This window comes from Rhinolophus sinicus, chromosome 3 (genome assembly GCF_057876585.1).
Source record: "Rhinolophus sinicus isolate RSI-liver-muscle chromosome 3, RSI-T2T, whole genome shotgun sequence".
Classification (NCBI taxonomy): domain Eukaryota; kingdom Metazoa; phylum Chordata; class Mammalia; order Chiroptera; family Rhinolophidae; genus Rhinolophus; species Rhinolophus sinicus.
Genome location: NC_142503.1, coordinates 9512229 through 9530219, shown reverse-complemented (window position 1 = coordinate 9530219; position 17991 = coordinate 9512229). Strand labels below are relative to the sequence as shown.

At 46.4% G+C, this 17991-nt stretch overlaps 1 protein-coding gene across 3 annotated transcripts in view; it reads right to left on the bottom strand.

Annotated features, from left to right (window-relative positions):
- TRIO (trio Rho guanine nucleotide exchange factor) overlaps positions 1–17991 on the bottom strand; it is a 322955-nt gene that overhangs the window by 122094 nt on the left and 182870 nt on the right. For all 3 annotated transcript variants that reach the window (XM_074329065.2, XM_074329063.2, XM_074329064.2), the window contains exons 12-18: positions 13363–13532; positions 12212–12386; positions 7915–8110; positions 6820–6986; positions 4839–4958; positions 2967–3158; positions 2365–2514 (exon numbers count right to left, since the gene is read on the bottom strand). In XM_074329065.2, coding sequence (XP_074185166.2) covers positions 2365–2514; positions 2967–3158; positions 4839–4958; positions 6820–6986; positions 7915–8110; positions 12212–12386; positions 13363–13532 — 1170 coding nt within the window. The remainder of the gene's footprint in view (positions 1–2364; positions 2515–2966; positions 3159–4838; positions 4959–6819; positions 6987–7914; positions 8111–12211; positions 12387–13362; positions 13533–17991) is intronic.

Here is a 17991-nt window from a genome sequence, read left to right as displayed (position 1 = left end):
GTCCCGCTAATGGGACAAGTTGAAAATAAAAAGATAAACGACTATGATCAAAACACACCAAATATATTAAAATCCATGATAATGATAAAAAAACTAATTGAACGAAGAGGTTGCTAGAGCAACAACTCTGAAAACTAAACAAAGGGTAAGAATCAAGCATTTACCCCACCGTTTCTGGACAAACGTATTTCTGAGTAACCTGACAGCTGAGGCGGCAACAGCTGTAGCTAATCAAGGCAGAAGGAACACCAGGACACCACCACTTTGCAAGTCCTAAAGAGCAGTGTCCAGTGGCGACTACACACGCAGGAGGCGGAAGCTGATTGGCAGTGTGTAACGGATGCGCTGGACTCGCCATGCCTGAGGCACTGTACCGCCTCCTACTGCACAGACAGAAAGAGGCGCCGACCTGTGTGCCTCCTGACGTAAGGCCACGGGAGGGCACAGCACCACCTGGTGGGGAAGCTAAGCACAGCCAGCATCGGATCGAGGCGCTCCACCTAACTAACGGAAATTTAGAGGACCCAGGGCGGTGCTAAATGACTCAAAGACCAAATGACCAAAATCCAGGATGAGGAAACACCACAGTATGACTAACTTACTTCTTCAATTAATAAATGGTAAGGAAGGGAGGGTATTTAATGAGGAGATTTAAGAGACATACAAATCAAATCAACATGTGGACCTTATTTGGATCTTGATTAAAACCATGTATAAAAAGACATCTGTGTGACAATCAGAGATGTATGAACACTTTGATTTTACATGAAATAGGAGTTATTAATTTTTAAGATTTCATCATGTTATTGTGGTTATGCTTTAGAAAGGCAGAATTTAGTGTTTAGACACATACCTAAGTATTTACAAATAAAATAAATCTAGAATGTAAAACAATCCAGTGATTGCCCATATACTGATAACTACTGACAGTGAGTGAGACGTGTATAGGGGTTTATTTTCCGTTCTCTCTCTGTTTATATGCATCTTTAAACTTCCACCATAAAATGTGTGGACAACCAACACACAGACACTACAGGATCCTGGTGAATCAAGGAACCTGAACAGGCAAGCCTGTGATTGTTTTTGTTTTAGAATTTTACTTAATTAGCTTTCTTAATTATATTAACTAAGTAGTATTCCATTTTGTTCTGTCCTAAATGGATTCCAGAAAAAGGGACAAATTATGATTCCAACTCAGAGGCCGGCATTTCCCAAACTTAAGTGGCAGCGACACACAGGTCCTATTTGAAATAGTTACGATTAATGACCCTGGGGTCATTAATTCCACCCTGATTTGCTTCAATAGAAATTTACTTTGGTGGAAGCTCAAAGTAAGTATACCAGATGAGAATTTCCAAAGAGTTACTACAATTTGTACTCCCAGACTAAACAATAACTCTCCCAGCAGGACTGACCATCACCTTCAAAAATGGAACAGAAGTTATTAAATGTAACAGGATATGGTGTCAGGGGGGTCAGAATGCTGAAGCAATAAAAAAAAAAAACTAAACTTAAAGCAACAGTGAAAAGTAAACACCACACCTATTTTTAACAGTCTGAGCGGCAACAAGCAGAACTTCAGAAAATCTGTTTGAAAAGTGAAAGAATGCAACATGGAAACATTCACTGTTAACGTGCTAAACACTTGGACCACTGTTTCAAGATCTGTTTCAAAGCACATCAGTGACTTATGTGTGAATACAAATATAAGTAAATATGTAAGTAAAATTTATAAAAATAAAACAAAGCAGGCTTGAAAAATCCCTCATTTAAACCTTCTCAGAGTTCAAAGTTCCAGCCTGGCCTGAACGGAATTCAAGTTCTCTTGCAGAAAACAGCTCCTGAATCAGTACTAGCAACGGATCCTGCAAACCACAAGAGGTGTTCCCGCTTTGTGTTTACACTGGGCTCACACATCTGAGGTTCAGTCTTTGTTCCTAAAAAGGCTGAATTTCCAAAGGAAGATTATTTTAAGCTACAGGCATTTCTGTTCCACCAAATCTCTCACTCTCTCTGTTTGGAATCACTGGTTTTGTGACTTCCACCCATTCTTTATTCACCCAGATTTCTAACTGTCTGTGAAAACTAGAAAGAATGTAAGTCACAAATGCAAACGATTTTACGATTTTCTCTAACCACCTAATTTATTGCTGACGTGGCCTTACCCCTCACTTCCCACACAGGGGGAGAGGTGTGAGGTGTGTGTGTGGGGGGGGTCCGCTGGAAAGCGCAGGCTGCAGCGCGCCCAGCGTGGAGGCCAGCGGTCGTTTGCCACTGACCGTGCAGCACTGCACTGCACTGCAGGTGACGCCTCCAGGAGCCGGCACAGCGCTGGGCGAGCCGGCCCGGACGGCACTACCGTACCTTCAGGAACGCTTCTTTCTGCTCCAGGTGCTTGCTGATCATCGGGGTGACGTGATCCGTCTCGGAGTTGGGGCCCAGCTTGTCGGCTCCTCCACACCAGTCCTCTTCCCTCTTGTACTCCTGCTCCAGGCTCTCGAGGACACTGCAGACCTACGGGCAGCAGAGAATTCCAGGCTCAGTGGCAGCACGGGCATCGGCCGCGCGGACCGGCATCTTTGGGAAGCATTGTCAGTCAGGCCCTGGGCATGAGCGTGGTGGCGAGGAGCGAGCCCACCGGAAGGAACCAGCCTGCATCCTACATGAGGACTAATACAGGGCTTTCAGAACAAGGACGAAGGCTGAGTTTCCTGTCTTTCTCGACGGGTTTCAGGCCATACATTTAAATGAGAAGAAAGGGGGTGCCCTTCTCAGGTACTTCCCAACCTACTGTGCTTTGATCCCTCAGGTAAGCAAAAACAAGCTGTTCCTAGAATGCTGCTTCTCGCCACTCAATTTGGAACTGACTGGCTCAGGAATGAGTGACGAGGGACGGCTGAGCTGTCCAGTAAAATCCCGCTCAGGATAAAACGTCAGGCAGGAGCAGGAACGCAAGCTCCCCCTACCTGCTCGGAAGTCTTGTAGAAGGCGACGGACGCGTTGACAAGCTTCAGGCGGTCCTCCATCTTGAGCATGAGCTGCTGCCAGTGGGACGCCACCTTCTCGGCGCACTCTCGGATCATGTCCATGTCGTAGTGACTGGCCTGCAGCATGGCCTCCGCCTTCTGCTGCACCTGCAGCGCGCTCTGATGCGTCTTCTGTGGAAAAGGGGGGGGCCTTATTCAGCAGGCGTGGCACCTGCTTCCTTTGCAGTTCTGGGGCTCTGCTTGCTTTTATAGAAACGACTTCGGTTAATACTCATGAGGACACTTCTAAAGACAGCAGATATTTTGGTTTAAAAAAAAAAAAGTTTTCATGCCTAGCAACAACTGCGTTTATAGTTAAACGACCTAATAAGGATGAAACGCATTAAGACTTTCCAGAATGGGCCTCAGTTGTGGGGTTCTCAGCTTGAGAAATAGCAGGAAAAACAGCCAATATTCTAAAAAGCTGTTAAAATGTTTCAGGTTGATTATTCCTATAGACCCTTCTTATAACAGCCACTACAGGCCAATGAAGAAGTGGGGAAAAAGGTGATCAACGTGAATGCTTTTCATTGTCACTTTTCACTTTAACTTTGGACTAGAGTGAAGAGTTTTCAAGAACTATTGATTGAAAAAAAAACCTTAATGAAAAACTAAGGATGAACTGTTTTTTTCTGGAGGTCCGTGCGATATTATGGATCTAGCGATATAAAATGACAAATCCAGTAACACTTCTTGCTCTCATATCCTCACTAGAAGATGCTGTGATGGGCTGAGAGATCAGGTCTCTCTGAAAAAACAGACTGCCGGGCGGGGGCGCAGAGGGGTCTCTGTGGACACAGCTGTTTTCCCATTTTTAACAACAGCAACTCTTTCATTTCACCTGAAAAGGAACTAATGCTCCCATTAAACTCTGTATTCAATACAGTCTCATCACATCAGTGATGCACCTTGATAACTTAATTACTACAAATCACTCAGCATAGTGTACAATTTTCCAAAGGTGCCCGGAGTCTGGGCTTCAGGAAGATGTGTTAATGAGTGCCCAGTGGCACCGAGTAGTTGAAAATAAACTAATCTGGGAAATGAATGAAGGGTGATTTCTGTAGCTTCCTTCTCTGGCTGATAGTACATACGTAAGGAGACCAGGAAACAAGCTTTCTACAATCAAATGCTCCTTTCCTTGAGACCACCTGTCATGATTATTAAATGCCCCTCCCTCCTCTGAAAAGAGACCCTAAAAATAATCCACCTGCTGTGAGAGTGAACTCGAGTGGGCCTGGAATGGGCCCGAGCCGTTTGCTGAAGTCCTGGCATGGCACGACCCTCCTCAGCATGAAACAGTCGGGTTGAGAAACGCTGCTTTTAACCAGGTTGGGGGAGTTGTGTGGACAGCACTGTTTGTCTTTAACAGTGAGGTCGTGATCTGCACCTGTCTGGCTGAGCTGCCTAGACGCTCTGTTTTGTCAAAGCTGGGTACATAGCAGGAATGTGTTTATGAGACCATAAAATATAAAAAAATCTCAGCCAAGACGCCAAGCTGGGCTCCCTGGTGCCAGGTGCGCCTGGCCTGGGAAGGTGCATCCTGCAGGGGCCTCACAGCCGGAGGGCAGCAGGAGCCGCCCCTGGCCTCAGAGCCTTGCTGTGAGGTCCTCCGGGCTGGCACGCATAGCTCACTTCCTGCAGTGGCCAGGCTGGCGCCTTCTCCGGTAATAAACTCTAGGTACGTAAGCACTGCCGTTTGGTCCTGTTGAGCCCCATTCTGGCTTCCGGGTCAGTGCCATGTGACGGGATTTAACGGGCTCGGCCTGAGGCTGGCAGGACCCAGGTTGGGGGCGGGCCACGTGCTCCTACCTCGATGGCATGCTGGAACTGCTCATGCTCCCTCTGCAGCTGCTCTGCCTCCTGCAACGAGCTGGCTGTGATAAGTCCCGCGTTCAGCATCGATTCTCCATTGCGGATCCAGCCCAGCACCTGAAACGTTACACAGGGAACTCCAAGTGGCAGCCCCTTCCCGGGAAGCCTGAGGACCAGCAGTGACACGAGCCGAGCGGCAAGGTGACTGAGCCATCCAATCAGCTGGTTTCTTAATGCCCCAATGCTAATGGTCTGCTATCCTTCAGTGGTGTCTGACCCTAAGTGCTGCACTTTTAATTATTTTTAGTTGCAAATGGGAGCTGAAAACGTGGGGGTGCAGAGGATTGTTCTTATTAGTGCACAAGTCAAAGCAGACTGGGGACCACGTATTAGAAACACCTACTGCCACAAAGAATTCTCTAACAAAACAGTGCTTTTCATTTCTCTTAGTCCTAATGACAATGCAAAATGAGCAAACTGCTTAGTACGGGAACTGTTTTATTCCCGTGACATGTTTTCCAATTTAATGTCAGTGTTCAATGGCACAACCACCAAAGCATGAATGAGGCTGTAATACACACTCAGGGTCACACCACAACATTTTCCGCTTCAGACACAGAGAGAAGTCAGTTCTGACTGCGGAAGCCAGAGACTGTGGAAACTCATCCTGCATAGTGATGGGTGGCAGAGATCACCTGCTACGCCCCATATCTATTTTCCTCAACTCCTTTACTCAGAAAACCCCAACTTTGGGGGAGAGCTTCAAATAAAACCACTTCTCAGCCCCAATGACAGCTTGGTTACAGATAGGAGAGAATTCTAGTCACTGAGATCAAAACAGTAGCTTCTGGGGGTTTTGTGAAACTATTTCTCTTCTGATACAGGTGTTGCCTCTTTCTTGTTATGCTTTCCCCTTCCTGATTCCTGGAATGCGAGGTGATGGTTGGGGCTACAGCAGCCATTTGGCAACCATGAGAAAAAGGACACCTGTCACCAAGATCTTAGCCTAACACGTCCTGGGCAACTGGATGAACACCAGCAATCCTAACACTTTCTGACTCCTTACACGGAGAAAATAATTTTTTAAGCCACAATTTTTGGACTCTATTACTCATTAGGCAAATGCAATTCCTAATGGATGCATTAGTCTTCCATTATTTCTTAGACAAACTGTTTTGTGTTTGGCAAGAAAGAGTATTTTGTTAACTGGTCTTTACAAGGTCACATACGTCATCGCATTACACGGGAGACCAACAAGTACTCTTTAAAGATTTCCGGTTTAACGCCGCAGTTGCCTTAATGAGCGCCGCCCCCTTACGCACCACACCTGCGTGCGGTCTCAGCGTGCAGTAAGACCCAACCGATCACACAGACACATGCTTTTCTATGCATCTCCCAGAATCCCATCCAGCTGGACTGTCTGCACTAAGCCAGCGTGGTCAGTGGTTTCCCTGCACAGGAGATGAAACGTCATGTGTGCGCTGAATCTCCGCACGCGTGGAATCCCACTGGTGCTGAGACGACAGCCATCCCTTCCAAATGTCCCATTTGATTGTGCCATGCTCTCTGGGATGTGGCAGTATAGATACCACAAGAATACCGCAGCCACACACAGCCTGTGATCTAGTCCAGAGTGGTAACAGTATATTTGACAGAAAATCCTAGTTATGTAGCCCCAGGAAGCAAAGCGCTCAGGGGTCCGAACAAGAGGCTACCAATGACAGAATGAGCTACACGGCCGAGCCGCCCAAGGGCGGTACCTGCTGGGCAGTGAAGCCTTTCCCACCGGAGTGAATACACTGCTGTCCAGCAGCGGCTCGATATCTGCACGTGAGGTAAGGCTGTGAGGGTGGACGTGTCACACCCTACAGGACAGCTGTGTTCCGGTCAGGGCCAACCTTCCCCGAGGCTTACCCATCAGAATCCCCAGAGCCCCCATCAAGCGCGTGCCGACCGGCGCTACCTCCCGCGGTCTCACCTGCTTCACTTCAGCCTGCAGGTGGCGAAGCTGCACGCACTGCTCCAGGTGCTTGCGGTGCTGCTCGGCGGCTAAATCCAGTTCCTGCTGCTTCTCATGAAGGAACTCCAGCAAGTCCTGTACCCGCGTGGCCATGTCTACATCTCTATCGCAAAGCAGCTCCACGCCTGCGGACAGTGAAGGGAGACTCCAGGATTCAACTAGCATTGCATCCTGTTCTTAAGGGGCGCACGCCATAGGTACCTCTGCTTCTGTGACTCGTCTGCCCAGCTGGGGCCAAGCCATGACTTTGACGGTCAAGTTCAAGGAGGGCACAGCCGGCAGAGGAGTGTTTACTCCTGCCTGAGAGCATGTCATTGTGTCTCAGAGAATGTATCAGGTTGATGCAAAACTAATTGTGGTTTTTGCATTTTTCAACCTTTGAAACCACACCTACCTGTGCACCAACCTAATATTTGGCGTGTTAAAGCCAAACGCAAGGCTTAGCTCACCAAACTACACCCATTTCCTATCAATCTGCTTCTACTCTTACAATAACTTGTGAAAATGTGACATCCTTGATAAATGAGGGAACCTTGGTTTATGTTTGTTTTTATCTGCTGTATGACTAGTTTACTTTCCAGGAAGTATTTAACAATATGATCTGTGGGAAACGAGTCAGTAGTACAGTATGCAGATTGCTGCTAAGTTCAGCTTCTAACACCACAGAGTGAGTGCTCTCTCTATTTTTGAGCCTATAGTGCCTCACATCTGCTGGTAAAACACGAAACTAAAAAAATAAAGAATGAAAATATTTTCTTAGGATTTACAGTTCATTCACGGAGATACAATAATATATCATTTGCAAAATTAAATTTATGCTACTTGAACTGACATGCAAGAATATTAAAGGTAAGTGCACTGACCACAATGTTAAACGTGAGTACGTTATGTGGGGGGAAACAATGTTTCCTTTGACAGAGCCAGGACCTGTATGTACCATGCAAACCACAGGGGCTAAATGAGCTTCCCAGTCACCACACGGAAATACACTGGGTGAATTCCCACGGGACACGAAGGACCCTCGAGTGACAGGGAAAGGAGTACGCGTCTTACCGGAGGCCTGCACTTCATTGACGTACTGCAGAAGGTCCTGTCCTTGATGGATGACATCAAACGTCAGGTTGTTCATGGTCAGGGCTTTGTCTGCGTGGTGCTGGAGGCGCTGCTCCGCTATCGTGAGATCTTCCGTGTCAAAGTCATTCATCTGCTGAGAAAGCTCATCGTTCCAAGACTCCAGGTCTGAGATGATCTGACAGAGGAAAGTCACTGTTTAGGATCAAGACTTAAAAACGAATGGTGTGGCAGGACAGCTCAATGTGCTGCATCAGGAAGAAGAGACTAGTGTGACCCTGTCTGAAGGACACGGGAGCCCAGTGAAGAGGCACCGCAGACCAGGGATGGGACAAGCAGACACTGAAAAAATAAAAATGACCACAGCTGAATAAAATTTATGTTGAACAGACAAAAATCTATTAATTCCCAATGAAGTTTAAAAAAAAGAAGAGTGAAAAATCCCCAAATAAATGAAATACTATTTGGTTCCGATTAGAGGTAGATAGGAAACAAATCTTTATCCTAAAAACTGGTAACAAAAGGAGAAAATTATTTAAGCATATAATGATGAAGGAAAGTTCCTCTTTATGGATAATTCTAGCTACTAAATGTAGAAAGAATAATAAAATTAGAACTTTTTTTCCTAATTATTTTGAAATTCTAGTAAACTGTTCAGGTGATGGGCCTCTCTCACTGCATCCATAGCAAACCATCCTGAGACAAGTGGATGGGGACCTTAGCAATGAAAGGTCAGGATGCCACCTCCTAAACCCGCAGAGGGGGACAGACAGGACATGCCTCCTGACAGGAGGGGCTACGACGCATCTCCTATGGAGCAGCCTTGCACAGAAACAGAATCTGAATCTAATCGGTCTTTACATTTAACTTCTAAGTTTACAGGAAATACCAGGGAAAGAACAACAGTTAAAGAACCTAAAAGAAATCAAGAGAGCAAATGCAGAATGCGAGACCTGGTTTCTTTGAAAACTGACAAAGTTAATTCAACAAGTCATGGCATAGAGAAAATGAAGGGCGGATGGAGAAACGATTCTAATTCAAAGACGAACCATGAAATGCAGGAGTGGACCCCATGTACCTCCTGTAACAGGGGCACTTGCAGAAATCTGAACAGAGGCTGGGGGTTAGAAGATATTCAGGAATGACTGTTAGACTGGTGATTAGTGGATTGTGATTATGTAAGAAAATGGCCTTAGTTTTTAGGAAAGTCTTTAGGAGTGAAAAGGTAAGCTGGCAAGGATTTTCTCTAAAATACTGTAGCACAACAATAACAAAAGAAAGGATTCCTGAAACTGGGGGGTGGGGGGGGACTTGTTGAATTTGGGCTACCCTCACTACTTCTGTGTAGATTTAAAACTTTCATAATGTACTTTTAAAACATTAAGACTAAAAAGCATGAAATCCAAAAAGGAAGAAAAACTCTTCTTGTGAAAGAGTGTTATACTACACACTTCAATGGAATAACGTTTCCCATGGGCCCTAATTTACTTCATCCGCATGAGCAGCAAGCAAATTAGTTTGAAAATGTGTGAATGTGGGAGAGTTTACACAGAAGATGGAAAGTAATACAAAACTTAAGGCTTCCCCAAACTCCTATTGCACAAATCTTCCTGACTTATTCTTTTATTACAGTGATCTGTATACAATGTGTATATTAATTTGTACTAATTTATAGGTTAACAAATTTAAGTAATGCCAAATTAGACACAAACCAAAAAAATCACTGAGGAAAAATATTTTTAAAAAGGGAAAACAATTACCGTAACTTTAATCTTTACCTCTACTCTAAGCGGAATTTTCTTTCTTCGTGTTTGTTTTCTGGCACTGAGGGAGAAGAGACTGGGGTGTGGTAGTGAGACGCAGACCCGGTGACAATGTCTCCTAGAGACAACATCAGCCTCAGAGAACATTCAGACGACACTCAGGTAAAGGACAATAAACAAAGCTCAAGGTGCTCAGAGCAGCAGGATTTGAAAACTCTGCCTGAGCAGGAAGCAACCCTGGCCGTGGCCATGATCAAAGGCACATCAGGAAGAATCCTGCCCTGAGTTTACAATTACAGTTTGTTAACCACACCAACCAAGAGAAGAAATCTGTGCCAAAAATGAAGCCCAAGAAAGTGGAAGTCATTTTTGAATATTGATTCTTTGGAGAAATAACTTTGAAACAATTTTTTAAAATGTATCCCAGAATTGTTAGAAAGTCTAAGTTCTTTCTAAATACACACAGAGTTATGACTGCTTTCCACACTTAACCTGTCATAAGATGTTATAGTAATGAGTTTGTTCTTAGGTCAACAGAGCAGCTTTTACTTGGAATACCTGGATGCTGAATAGCAATATTCGAAGCCCTAGAATACGTGGATCCACTGTTGAGAGATGGAAACGCTACTGCAATTGAAATACAAGAGATATGGGGGAGTTTTAAAAATTAACCACGTTAACAGATAGATTTCTACCATAAACATAACTCCATGCTTCCTGTGGGTGGTCAGATAAGAGAGGAAATCCCATCCGAAACCTAAACTGCTCGGATTTTCACATTTCAGGATGATTCAAGAGAAAAAAGGTTGTGAGGACCTGACATGTTAGAAGCTTCTAAACTACATTTTAGCTGCCCTGTGAATGAACTGCAGGTTTAATGTTCTCAGTTCTGGAAAGCTCTTACCCTGGCCTGGCACACTGGCTTTATTGAGCCATGTGTGGGACTTTGCACCTTTGGTGTGGGGAAAATGTGTGTTTATGGTTCCTGACCTACATTGTAAAACACTGGTTCAATGAAAGTGGAAATACAATTAAATTTTTCCCCCCTTTAAAGTGCCATTAATACAAGTGAAGCCAATTTTTTTTCCTCCCAAATTCCTGGAAGAAAAACTTCTAATAATGCTTCTGATTCCTTAATTAGAATTATTTAATAGGCAGCTAAGTTTACAAAAGCAATTCCTCTGAAGCACAGGTCAAAGAGGAAACTGGCCGCTGGCTTCTGTGCACACAAGGCTGCAAGCCGGGTGGCGGCGGTGGCAGGTGCTAATGCACTGAGGCCAGTGGGCCGTGTTTCTCCACGCGGCTCAAAGTGATTTAAGGGTCACGACCGTGAGAGGTTTCTCCAGGAATGTGTGTAGGGTTTAACTCCTTTCCTGTCACTAACCAATGATGATAATGAGCACAGCCAAGAAGGCCTTTCTTTAATGAAAACACCGATGGAAGTTTAGACAAGTGGCAGCCAAACCCCCGGGAGGCCTGCACCCCACACGCCACTCGGAACCGGGCCCACAGACAGGCCCGAGAGAAGCACACAGACCCACTCCAGGCAGAGGGTCTCCAGCTGAGGTAACCGACGCAATCTACACATCCTCTGTCTTGGTGACACTTAGGGTCTGGGCCAGAGTGACCTCAAGGTACTGTTCTAAACCCAGGACAAGTAATAAACACGGAGCAATATGCTCTCCAGATTCTGGCCGGCAGTTACAGGGACCATGTGGGTGGCTCGGAGGTTCCTGGACAGGCACTCAGTCACTGCCACCAGCTGTAGGAAGCTGACAGGCCCAGGAAACCAGCCTCACCAGGCTGAAGGGAGTTTTAGTTCCTCTCATCATGCTTCACAGACAGACTTGGTGTCATCCAATTATACTTCTGATTGCACTTCATCAAGTTAAAAAAAAAATCTTCCCTGACATAGAATTAAGAACCACCCTCTTTTTGTTGAATAAAAAATAAAAGAAACATGTACTTCTTTCTCCTAGTCAGATATAAGTTATAAAAGTCGATTTTTAGTAAGAATTACAGACCATTTCAGAATACTTCCATGAGGGAAAAAAACTGGGTTTCCTACGACTAAAATGCTATCACCACAGGCAAGCTTATTCCTACTCTTGGAGGGAGGAGAATGGGAGATGGAAGGAAGGAAGGAAAGCGGGGGGAGGGAGGGAGAGGGGAAGGGAAGGAAAGAGAGGGTCACGGCCGTGAGTTTGTGCCTCTGCTTCAAGACAAGCGAGTGCTGTTTGCTGGTCCAATCAAGGTTTAAATACACCATGACGAGATGCCCTTGCTGTGAGCTCTGCCTCAGACTCCCCTCTGCACACTGGTTCTGCTGCCCTGCTGTGTGACGTCAGCCTGCCTCCCCTCTGCCTCTACTACTGGGCAGAGCGGAGTCCCAGCCCCAGGGTGGCTGAGGCAGACTCCCGTCCCAGAGGCTGAGGGACAGGACTCAGGAAGTGAGCGAGGCAGGGGGCAGACAGCAGGCCCATGAGCAGCCACGGAGCGGGTGTGGGGACACTCACATCGATGGCGTCCCTCTCGAATATGCGCAGCTGCAGGAAGAGGTCCAGCTTGATCTTGCGCTCCTGGAACAGCTCCTCCATCTGGGCCTGCGCCTCGTCCAGCTGCTGCAGCACCGTCTCGATGTGGCTGATGGAGCTGTTGTGGGGGGTCTTGTTACTGGAGATGGCGGAGTCCCTGCGAAGGGCAGAGGAGGGGGCCGGGGCTTAACGAGACAAACAGGAATTGGTATCTCACATTGTCAGATACCAGATCCGGCAGCTCAGGAGCTCAGGGGGAAGAAAGCTGGCAGGAAGCGGGACTGCTGGCCTCAGAAGATGGGACACGCCGCCCCTCCCGCAAAACAACACCCGGCTTCCTCCTCCTTCCAGACCTGAGGATACACTGAAGAATTTCTCACGTTCGCTCTCATAAGAAACCTAGTAATTACAGAAAATCATTTTAGTAGAGTTTCACTTTTAGCCACTTTTCTCCTTAAGGAGGAAGAGCAGATGATACCTATTTACTCCAAAGGCAGAGTCACATCGGTGATGAGGGGTTAAACTTCAATGTATCAGTTAAGTCTCTAGGAAGTAACTTTTGCCTGAGTTATCAGCAACGATTCCATAAGCGGTCCTCTGAGTGGCAGAGGAGGGGAACCACTTACATACATGGTCCCTGGGATCCAACACAAGGAACTGGCGTCCAGCCCCAGCACTGGGCCCCGCCTTCCTGCCACTAGGAGCACGTGAGGGATGGTGTCACCCCGAGGCCTGGTGCTGGAAGGGGGACACCCCACCACCCTACAGAGGCAGACCACTCAGGGCCTGAAGGACGCAGTCTTAGCAGGTTTAAATTAATCTGATTTGTAAAGAAATGGCAGTAATTACTAGGTAGGTGTTAAGAGGAAATATTAATAAAAGCTGAATTCTGGGAAGGTTTATTAGTCAATGCTGTAATGAGAAAAGTTACACAGTGAAAAAAACTTAAGGGAGAAAAAAGAAAAGAGAAAGGAAGAGATGCTATTTTCCGTTACGTTCACAGACGTTATTTGTTCTCTACCTAGTTGGACAGAGAATTATAGCCAATTGTTCCCAAAAAGTGAGGGGAAGGGGAAATCGCTGGCAGGATTTCACAGTGTTTGTGCTGCGATGGAGGCCGGGGGCGGGCCCACCTCAGCTGCTGGATGAGGTCCTCCCCTTCCTTGATCACATTGACGGTCACTTGCAGGGTTGTCTGCTGCTGCTGGCCGAAGCGCTTGATGAGGTCCTGCACGGCCTCCACGGACTCGGCATACACGTCGTCCAGCAGCTCCTTCTGCAGCTCCTCCAGCCACGTCCACAGCTGGGGAAGGACACACACAGTGAGACCAGGGCCCCTTCGCTGCCTCTTGGGGGTGGGGGGCCTGGTGCGGGGACGGTGAGTGGCCGGCCGGGAGGCAAAGGTGGCAGCCTGCCCCCTGGGAGACGGGCGGGAGGGAGCAGCCACCCAAACAGTCTGAGTGACAGTGGGAAACACGCACAGAACATGCCTTAGGCAACCACTGTGCGGTAGAAAGTGAGCAGAGAGCCGAAGGGGACGGTCACAAAAGAGAAGAAAAGAAAGGCAAGGGAAGTGGCTCTTTCCAGTTCTTCCTCAGCTCAGTCTGGGTGTAACAGGAGTCAGAAAAGACCCCCTCCAACATCTGCTACACATAACAGGCATTCTTTCACGCATCTCCTGGCTGGCTTTATTTTATTTCGAGCGAGAACATTACAGTATTAATTATTAAACCACTACACAGACGTGGGAGCTTGACAGCCCTCAGGAAAGGAGGAAGCACATAACGTGGTAAACTCCTCAGCGGGCCTGGCAGGACACGTGGATGTGGCACAGCACGATGGCCACGCCCAGCCCGGGCCACGGGCAATGTGGCCACAGCTCACTCCCTCCATGACAAGAGTGGGCATCTGGACACACTTAACGCCTTCACTGCCACCACCATGAACACAGTGCCCGGGGACTTGGATGCGTAAAGACAACTTGGAACAATATAGTGGCAGGAACTTGTCAGGCCCGGTGGGAGCAGGGCACTTCCTCGCTTCCGGGAGGCCACCGCCTCCTCCAGGTCTCTGGGGAGCCACTCAGTGAACCCAAAAAGACAATTAATGAATGCGAGCAGGCCCAGGTGGCTGGGAGGTGGTTTGTGTGTGGAGAACATGCTCCCCACTTCCTCAGGGGACCGTAAGAATCACCCTCAGCATCTTACACGTCCTTTACAGACCGCTGCCTCAGCCACGATGACACAAGGTCAAGAGACCGTCCTCTGACACCGCCCAGCCTGCTGGCCTTGGTGGCTCATACAGCACAACTGCACTTGCCAAAATAAATTGTGCTGTATTTGCTCTTTTGTTTCCGAGCTCATCCTTTTTGAAAACTGCGTTACTGAGGTGTAACTGACATACAGTAAAGTGTGTGCATTTAAACTGTACGCTGGTAAGTCTGACTTACACATCCATGCGAAGGTCACTGCCATCAAAACAGTGCATAGCTCCGTCACCCCACAAGTTTCCTTGCGCCCTTTGTATCCCCTCCCTGCCTCCCTCGGCCCTCCCTGCCCCCCTCGGCCCTCCCTGCCCAGGCAATCGCCAATCTGCTTTCAGCCAGTATAGATTAGCTTGCACTGTCTAAAAAAAACCCCAAAAAGTTATATAAATGGAATTGTGCAGTATATACTCATATACTCTTTTTCTTTTTTCTTTTTTTTTGGTCTGACTTCTTTTGTTCGGCATCATTATTTTGAGATTCACCCACACTATTGAGTTCATTCCTTTTTATTGTTGAACAGTATTCCATTCCGCACATTCCCACAACCGATCCACGCATCAGCTGATGACATCTGGGCTGGCCCAGGTTTTGGCTGTTAGGAGCACAGCAGCTATAACCATTTGTGTGCAGTCTCTGTGTGGGCCTCTGCTTTCCTTTATTTGAGGTAAATATCTAGGGGAAGAGGGGCTGGATCACAGGGCAGGTGTATGTTTTAACTTTTTAACAAACTGCCAAACTGACTCCCAACGTGGCTGTGCCATTTCCGTTTCCCCCAGCAGTGTATGAGAGTTCCAGTTCCTCCACACCCTGACACTCACATGCTTGGTCTTTCAGTTTTAGCCATCCTAAATGAGTGGCATCTCGTTATAGTTTTAGTTAGCAATTCCCTAGTACCTGATGATGGCAAGCCTATGCGGATCTTTTAGGAGAGCTTTTGTTGTGAAACATATCTTCAGTCGAAAGCCGTACCACCTGATGGCTCGTCAGGTCCTTCAGTATTTTAACTATGGCGGTCAGCTTAAAAACAAGGACGTATTACTCAGTCAAGTTATTTGGGGTCCTACAAGTTAATTTTACTAAGTATTAAATAAAACATTTGTTAGCTTGTCTAATATTACTTAACCATTTTTGTGTATAAGCCATCAAATTTCATACAGCCCAGGAGTTTCAATTAAAGGAGTTTTCGAGAGAGGCTGGTTCACCTCCCTAATCTTACAGATTAAGAAAAAGAGGCCGCAGATGATGAAGTAACGTGTACAACTAGGGCAAAACCTACCAGTAGTGCCAACCTATTGGCAAAGCCAGTGTCAGAAAGGCCTCTAGACCTGGTCACACACTGTGTCAATATTGTATTTCAGCCTGAAAAATGCCATTCATTGAATCACCAAATAAGGACTCATACTCCCTGCACCACCTATCAGGGGTCCATAATCAATAACGTATCTTTGGGTTTTTGTTGTGTTTTGTTTTTTCCTCTAAATTCTCATGAACATGGTCACTGCATTTATAAACAGTAGGAGGGACGACAGCCCACGGCCATGAGGAATCTCCCAATTTGCACTAATATTTCCCATGACCAGGCTTCCAAGTCATACAGGTGTCACCGTGTAACAGCAGCAGTATTATAGATCGAAGGGACGCTTTACCAGGGTTGGCTCTGGGTTGAAGAGATCGCTGCGTTTCTTGGAGACTCCGTTTGCTACATCAGGGAGCCTCAAAATACCAGCACTGCCCTCATGCAGTTACTAAGACCGCCAGAGACAGAGAGGAGCAGAGCGCACTGGGTGATCAGCCATGTTCTGCACAAATTTGCACGAAGCACGGTGACCTGCGGAAATTACAGAATAGTATACCAAAACGAGGGTGTACTGTTTCACCCAGTCAAAATAGTTCACCAGAAACATCCGTATGTTAGCTAATGGGGGACTTCTCTGGCTGAAATGGTCCCACCCATTTCATGGTAACCTGCCTTCCTCAGGCCTGGGGCAGGGAACAAGCCACTTGCTCCCAACAGAGGAAACGCTTTGGCTAGCACTCGGCTTTGTAGCCCTCCCACCTTCTGATTCCTGTCCTGAGATGGACATTTATAAAAAGTGGACCCTTTCAACTGCATTTCTTCTGCTGAAGAAGAATGAAAAAGCACTTATTTCACTCCCTTCTCTCAAAGTCTCAACTGTATCCTCCACCTTAAATTAAAGCCCGTGCTGCACTGAAGCTGCCCCTCGTCACTGTGGGACGGACCCACGAACAGGGGCACCCCCAGAGCACACCTGCCCGTGACTCAGCTCCAGGAGCTAACTGATGGGTAGAAAATGGAGAACTCTTGAGGAATGGATGGAGAGACGCTGTGGATTAAACTGCAGCGTCTTTAGAAACAGTGCTGCCTCAGCATTTTATGCTCATTCAGCGGAGTTGAATGATTTAAGCAAATGTACATCCAAAAAAGATTGCTCTTCTTTCACTGCGCTCTGAACATTAGTATCGATGAGAAGAAAGGTAAAGGAGCCAACTCTCCATCAAATACTGAATGTGTTTCACAGAGAGAGGTGTCTGTCTGTCTGACACATTAGGCAACAAGTTGGCCTTCGGGGACACATGGTGGTCTCTGGTTTTCGTTATACTTCACCTTTTATGTTAAGAGACAGTTTCTCATAACACTAGTAGAAATTAGTATCTCTTCTTTAAATTTGTTGAAAAAACAGAAGTGCAAGTTTTTAAAAGCCCACTATAAAAACGTTGCAATATCAGCAAACACAACATTAGTTAAGACAGTTGATACCGTGTTTCCCCCAAAATAAGACCTAGCCGGACAATCAGCTCTAATGAGTCTTTTGGAACAAAAATTAATATAAGACCCGGTCTTATATACTATGATATATGATATGATATGATATGATATATAATACCAGCTCTTATGTTAATTTTTGCTCCAAAAGATGCATTAAAGCTGATTGTCCACCTAGGTTTTATTTTCGGAGAGATACGGTAGAGAACATGCAAGTCCAGGATAAGATGCATCTAGAATACAGGTGTGCCATTCACCCTCCCACCCCATTCACACAGCTGAGTCAGGCCTCTCCTCCCTGGCCCAGTGTTGCATCCGACTCAGGGACCCAGCTCGTGGGGCAGATGCCTGTCTTGGTGTGGACGTCTGCAAAATTCCTCTTCTCCAGCAAATACTACTGTTTAATAATACTACCATTAAATATCATGTAAAATAAATCATGAAACCAATTTAGCAAGTCTTACTTCCACTATGAAGAGGAGTTCAAAACCCACTTTTGAGGCATAATGCATAGCTGTGCTTCTATATAACTCCACTGCCATTGCATAAGAGTTCATGTTTTATCTATAAATATTAATTAAAACACTTCTCATATGATGAGGTAATATGGAATAACAATTAAGAGCATGGGTTCTGAAGTCATACTACTTGAGTTCAAATCCTGGCTTAACATTTCCTATTGTGTGACCTTGAGCAAGTCTCAGTTTGCTC